Source organism: Volvox carteri (assembly GCF_000143455.1).
Source record: "Volvox carteri f. nagariensis unplaced genomic scaffold VOLCAscaffold_31, whole genome shotgun sequence".
Taxonomy (NCBI): Eukaryota; Viridiplantae; Chlorophyta; class Chlorophyceae; order Chlamydomonadales; family Volvocaceae; genus Volvox; species Volvox carteri.
The window spans coordinates 1,501,341-1,508,123 of record NW_003307574.1 but is presented as its reverse complement, the minus strand read 5'-3'; the positions used below and the strand labels follow the sequence as shown (position 1 = coordinate 1,508,123).

The window sequence follows — 6,783 nt, the reverse complement described above, 5'->3', positions numbered from 1 at the left end:
TTCACAGTCGCACCTGGAATACTTGCAGAAGAGCTTAGGGCCTCTAAACAATGAAGATGACAAGTTCGTCTTCATTGTTGAGGGCAAGGACAGTCCTGTGCTCTTAGCTGGCGGTGTGGTCTTTGGCAGTCTTGTAAGTTAATTAGGCTTGATGTTTCTTCGCAAGAATGACCATGTTGTCATCTGCAGCTGCCTCACAACATACAATTAATGTAAGCATGTGTGGCATACATTGCAGCTGCAATGCAGTGCAACCATGAACTGCTTGAAATTAATGTCTTTGCCTGCAGCTGCTGGATTATGCATTTTATGCTACTGCTATGTTTCTTTTCATACATGTCCACAATGTTGAATAAGCACTGGTCGGTCCCTCCATATTCATGATGCAGGAAAACATCGTGCATGACACGGACAAGGTGTCCGTTTTCATTCTGCACAGGGTGAACAACAGCAAGAAGACCTCCATGGTATTGCCCAGTGGTACCATTAAGGTTGGCAAGGAGCTCAAGAAGCACACAGTCGTAGAGCTTCCAGTGCAGAGCCTACTTGGCAGATTCAGCAAGCAGCAGGTCAAGGAGTGGGCTTTCTCCCATGGCTGCACAAATGTTCTATGGAATGACTCCATGGTCCAGTACAAGGGCAAGCTGGCGTTGGTTGCTTAGAGAGGTTCCTTGATGAGCAGGGATACAGAGCCAGTGGGCAGCTGCAGTCTAGAGCTATGTGGTTCAGTGGTGTGTAGTAGGTGTTCACTAGGAAAAATGGAAGCAGTGCAGTAGTAGTGTGAAACAGGTCACAGGTGAAGGTTGATGAAGAACATGTGTGTATAATTGCATGCCAAGAACAGGTACTGCTGTTGCTGTGATGATTTTGGTAGCAGCCTCCAGACTTGTAAAGAATAGAGACAATAGATGCCTGTACAGGCCAGCTGGCTGTGCACTATACTGCACAATTCCACATGATGAGCAAGTGAGGTGACCAGGGCGACCCAGACTGTTGTGTGTAATACATACATATGTATATAATTCCTGACGAATGTGGTTTTGTGCCTACCCATGCACTACAAGCTTCTATCCCCAATGATGGCAAATAGATGCTGATGGCATGAATAATGAAGTCAGACAGCTTTCCAAAAAAAGATAATGTGTGATTTAATAGTGGACAGGGAATCATGTAAAAGCTCATAAAATTTACAGCGTCTGAACCTCAATACGGCAATTAAAATCCTTCAACAAAAGTTCAGCAAATTATCTAATGGCAACAGCCAGTAACATGATGGAACTTCCTTTTAGCATGTCCCTGCTCGTAACAGCTTTCAAGGCCTGTTAGCAACTACAGCCCTTGGCACCGCTTAACAGCTTAAGTGAATTGAACAATTGCTAACGATTAGCTTCCCAAAACCCTAACAGCCGTCACAAATTCTTTCTCGGCATCTGGGTGACCCACCCAGAGTGTAACATCCTGTCAACAATATCCTGTTGTGGCAGACAGTGCTCAGTTACAGGTCCTTACAGCTGCTAACAGTCCCTAGAAGCAGACAACTGTTAACAGTGTGGGCTCCAGGTATATGTCAGTCACAGGGCCAAACAGGACAAGACAGCCTCTAACCCAGTGTCTAACTGGCTGTTATGCCACGTTGACAACTATCGTCAGCAGCTGATAATGAGCCCGTCTGACAGCCCCGCCTAAGAAGTTAGACGCTGTTAGACCCCCTATGAGTTGGTAGGGTGTTACATCAGTCATTGTTGTGAGGTGAAGCTAGTGTATTAAAACGCTTTCCTCTGTCGGCTGATCCTGTGGCGAAAATGAACAGCACTAAGGCACTGGTACCGGTCGTGATCGATGAGGTGTTTGATGGCGCTAATTATAGCGACTAGGAAACGTCCTGGTCCTGCTGTGTACTGTGCATTGCGGAAGCTGTATGGCACTGCACAGTAATGCGCGGTATGCGACGCGATGTGAAATGCGCCTTGTTGTTTCATGTGAACCATGCGTGATTTTGTCAAACCGAGTATGAGTGCGCGCGTGCGGAGTTTAAACGCCCGTGGGAGTGCGTCACCTTGCTTTGCACACTGTTGGGTTGCTCTACGTGGCTTTAGTGAACGTGGGAGTAACCGTATTTTGCGTTTGATTGCGTTGCTGGGTAAACGGATCTGTTTGGACTGCTGGCTATGAGTAGGGTTAGTTGTCGACGGATTGTCCGCGTGGGAGTGTTGTAAAACTAAGTTTTCACTACCACCTAAACAGTGGAGGTGGATACAACAAGTGGTATCGAGACGTTCGGTCTCAACCAGCTCTTCCGCACCAATCTCGATTGTTAGTAAAGGTCATAGGCTTACAGTGTTGGAGCGCTCGCGGCGGCTCTTCAGGGTAAGTGAAAGATCGTAATCATCTGTATTGTTTTGTCCTTGGTTGCCTCGCTCATTGTTGTTGCAGAGGTTAGAACGGGTGTGCTGGACCCGACTGAGGTAGAGCCGCTACTTCAAGCTCTCCCCCTATCCGCGGCAGTGACTGCGTCATTGCTGTATAAGGGTAGGCCCTTCTCAGTTAGCTAAAATGTTTAGCCCCGCCCCGTTTAATTTGGGCGGCGACCGTAATGGTGTAGACATGGCGTCGGGCGCACCTGATGCTCGTTCCACTTTGCCTGCCTACGCTGTTGCGGGACTTGTTTCCGACCCCGGTGCACCTAGTACTTCTAGAGGTCCGGGCGGCCCTATTGAGGTCCCTGTTGCTGTTCGCGAACCTGATGCGCGAACGCCATTCTCAACTTTTGCCGCAGCACCTTTGTTGCATATGCCCACTGGGGCTGCCGAGAATGTTCGTTTAAGGCCACTTGGTCCTACTGGTGACGAACGTCTCCACTCCTTGCCTTCTTTGGCCCCTTTTGCCCTGCGCAACCCGCTGAATACTCCCATGAATCGTCCGGATGTTCCAACGGTGATACCAGAAACCCCGACGACAGATGCGGACCACCGTGCTGCGGCTGCGCGTGCGTTAGCGGTGGAAGCGGCTGCTGCTGCTGGGGGTGCGGTTGCGGCGGCAGCCGCAGCCGAGCCAGAGCCTTTGCCTTCGGTTCGGCCGATTTCTTCTGCCGACCTTCCTCGGGTTAGTTTACCGACTCCTGTTTTGCAGCTAGATGCCAAGCTTGATGCGAAGCAGACTGCTGCCCGCGTCAAGGCGTTCATTCGCGACGCGTCTTTGTTTTTCGAAATCGTGCCCTGGGGTAGGGACCATTGTTCTTGCTGCCTCTTTTTGTCGCAAGCGCTCCGTGGCGCTGCAAAAACGTGGTATGATGAGTGGTCCCTATCGCAGCGTGAACTCACTGCTCAGCTTGTTCTGGATAACCTGCGTACGCGTTTCGCTCCTCAGGTTATCTCTGTAGAACAAGAAGCACGACGTAGGCTCTCTGAAAAATCTTTTGCGATGCGTGCTGGTGAAAGTGTACCAGCTTACCTTTCGCGTCTTGAGGCCGTCTTCCAAGACATACCCACGATCACTCCTAGTGAGCGTATGTTTTGGTTTTTCGAAGGCCTTTCTTCTTCCCTGCAGCCCCATTGCGCCACAGACGTCTATGGAAAGCCGTTTGCCTCTTACGACGCCCTGGTACAGCATGCCTTGGGCCAGGAAGTGCGCGCCCTGTCTGAACGAAAAGTCCGTTCTGCTCTTCGTTCGAATTCTGTTGTTTTGCAGGATTATGACGAAGATGGGCCTCCAGTCAAGCGGGCGCGCGTGGACCCCGGTCCTCGTCTCGCTGCAGCTGTTGCTGGGGCCCCTAGGCAGATGGGACGCGGAAGCGGTCCTGGGCGTAATAGTCATGGGGGTAGATCAGGTTCGCGTGGGGGGCGCGGGGATAGGGGTCGCGGCACTGGCCGTCCCAGTGCACCCGCTGGCGGAGAATCCGCCACTCCGTTGGCGAAAGCTTGCGAGTTGACCAAGTGGGTCAACCAGTTCGGCCGTAGGTTGACGCACGGGGAGGTGGGAATTCTCCGACAGCGCGCGGGCGGTAAGGCCGTCTGTTTTTGTTGTGAGGTGGTTAGTCCCGACCACCTCTACGACAACTGTCCCGCTCTCAAAAGGTTGCGTGAAGCGGGGCTGTGCTAGGAATTTGCTCAGGGCGGTATTGAGGGATATTACCCTGAGTTTCCTTTTGCGGGGATTCGTTCTTTGGTCCGCACGGTTAGACCCGCCGCGTTGGCAGAGTTTGAGAGTGCCATTGGACGCCGTTTTTCTTTTGACGCCGTTACTGTCAAACCGGGCTTTGACTCGGAATGTAACATAACGGTTCCTCGCGGTCGCTCTCTCTGCTCGGTCGACGTTGGTGGTCATACTGTGCTTTTTGTCCCTGCATCCCTCACTCAATTGCGCGTTTCGCTTCGGCACTACCTTGCATGCAAGCACCGCCGTCCTGATACCGCGGCCGGCATTTTGCTACCTTCGCATATCGCTCGGCGGGCTTCAACGTTGCTAGCAGGTATGCGCCGAGTGCTTACGTTTCCTGCGAAGTCCATCCTTTTCAACAGCCTTTCGCTTGAGGGTAAAACAGTAGAGCTTCCTGGAATTCCGTATCCTGCTGAGTTGTGGTACGATGCACCTTCACCTTGTCTCTCTGTTGCCCGGGAGCCCTTTACTTCCTCTCTTTGCGCAGTTGCCTCCGGTTCTGTGGACACACGAGTTGCTTTGCCTCTGGTGTCCCTGCGGACTGGTGGCCAAACGTTTTCGGCATTGGTGGACACAGGCGCTACTCACGACTTTATTAGTGAGTCCCTTGTCCAACGGCTACACCTCCCGGTCCGCTCTTCGGACTGGTCCCATGTTTCGCTCGCTGACGGAGGTAGGCAAGCAATCGTGGGTCAGGTGTCGTTTCGCATGGCAGTCGGGTCTTTGTACCTAACCGTCTCGCCATACGTTTTGCCGTCCTTGACTGACGCTGCTCCTTTTATTCTGGGATCTGATACTTTGCGTAAGCACTCTGCATCCCTGGATTTTTAAAACAATATTTTGCGTTTGTCAAAGGGTACTGTTCGGCACTCGATTCCTTGGCGCACGTCTTCTAATGATTCGGGTGACAGTGGTGCTGCCTCGTCGGCGCCCCTTGTTAATTTTGCGGCTGCTGCCATGTGTGCGCACGCCACCCCTGAGTCTATTGGTCGTAATGCTGCTATGCGTCTTATTCGCAAAGGGGCACATGCTTTACTGGTTCGTCCTTCGGTTAGCCTTAACGCCACTTCTGTGATTCCTCCCACTCAGGACCCTGAAGTTTCCGCACTGCTTGAGGAATACGCTGATGTTTTCCGGGAAATCCCGGGTATTCCTCCAGTCCGTCCGGTGGATCACACAATTCCGTTGGTGCCTGACGCCCAACCCGTCGCACGCCCTATGTACCGACTTAGCCCTCTTGAGCTTGATGAGGTCAAGCGGCAGGTTACCGAGCTGCTTGCTAAAGGCATGATTCGTCCGAGTACGTCTCCCTTCTCTGCCCCGATCTTGTTTGTGGGTAAGAAGGACGGTTCTCTACGCATGTGCATAGATTACCGTGGATTGAATTCCATGACCACTAAGAATCGGTACCCTCTTCCGCGTGTAGACGATTTGCTTGATAAGCTTCGCGGGTCCGCTTACTTTAGCTCTATAGATCTGCAGCAGGGATATAACCAGATTCGCATTGCTGAGTCTGACATTCCTAAAACCGCTTTCCGCACTCCTTTCGGTCACTTTGAGTACACGGTTTTGAGCTTCGGCCTTGTTAACGCTCCTGCTACTTTTCAAGCCGTAATTGACCGTATGTTCAGGCCGTACATCGATAAGTTTGTCGTGTGTTACCTGGACGATATCCTCGTCTATTCCAAAACGAAGGAAGAGCACCTCCAACATCTTCGTTTGGTGCTCGACGTTTTGCGGCGGGAACAGCTTTACGCCAAGCAGTCCAAGTGCCACTGGGCGAAGTCCGAAGTTGAGTATCTGGGTCATGTGGTTTCCGTTGACGGGGTTCGCATGGACCCTAAGAAGACTGCTGCGGTGCGTGACTGGCCTGTCCCGACGTCATTGCTTGAGCTGCGAAAGTTCCTAGGGCTTACCAACTACTTCCGCAAGTTTATAGCCAATTACTCGTCTCTCACCGCGCCGTTGACGAGTCTTACGCGCAAGGGTGCGTTTTTTTCCGCTGACGTTTGGACTGCTGAATGTCAGGCGTCTTTTGAGGCTATAAAGCGTGCTGTTGCGGACGATATAGTGCTGCGTTTTCCTGATTACTCTCAGCCTTTCCGTGTTGAGCTTATTTCCGACGCCTCGCTGCACGGTACGGGGGCAGTTTTGCTTCAGAACGGTCATCCTGTCGCGTTTTCCAGCAAGAAGTTTTCTGCTGCCGAACGCGGCTACACCACGGGTGAACAAGAGCTACTAGCCGTTGTTCACGCCCTGCGTGAATGGCGCTGCTATCTTGAAGGACGCCCGTTCGTTGTCAAAACCGACCACAAGCCTCTAACCTTTCTGCAGGGTGTTCCGACTCTTAACCGCCGCCAGGCGCGGTGGTTAGAATATATGCAGCGTTTTAACTTCACTTGGGAACATGTGTCTGGTTCTGTTAACGTTGCTGATGCTTTGAGTCGCCATCCTTCCTTGCACTCTGTCGTCCTGTCGGTTGTGACTCGACGTCAGTCTGTGGCTGCCGATTTGACGATTTCTGCTTTTGCCAAACGAATCGTGGACGGATACAAAACCGACCCTTGGTTCGACGATCCCAATAACGTCGACCAGTTGACCCGTGTCCAGGGTCTCTGGGTTCGCACT

The 6,783-nt window shown here is 52.0% G+C and overlaps 1 protein-coding gene across 1 annotated transcript in view; it reads left to right on the top strand.

The window, feature by feature from the left end:
- VOLCADRAFT_105666 (uncharacterized protein) overlaps window positions 1-1,184 on the top strand; it is a 2,029-nt gene extending 845 nt beyond the window's left edge. Inside the window, exons 2-3 of the mRNA XM_002952721.1 lie at window positions 8-133; window positions 390-1,184. Of these exons, the coding sequence (XP_002952767.1) occupies window positions 8-133; window positions 390-662 (399 nt within the window). The 3' untranslated portion in view covers window positions 663-1,184. The remainder of the gene's footprint in view (window positions 1-7; window positions 134-389) is intronic.
- Window positions 1,185-6,783: the final 5,599 nt, after the last annotated feature.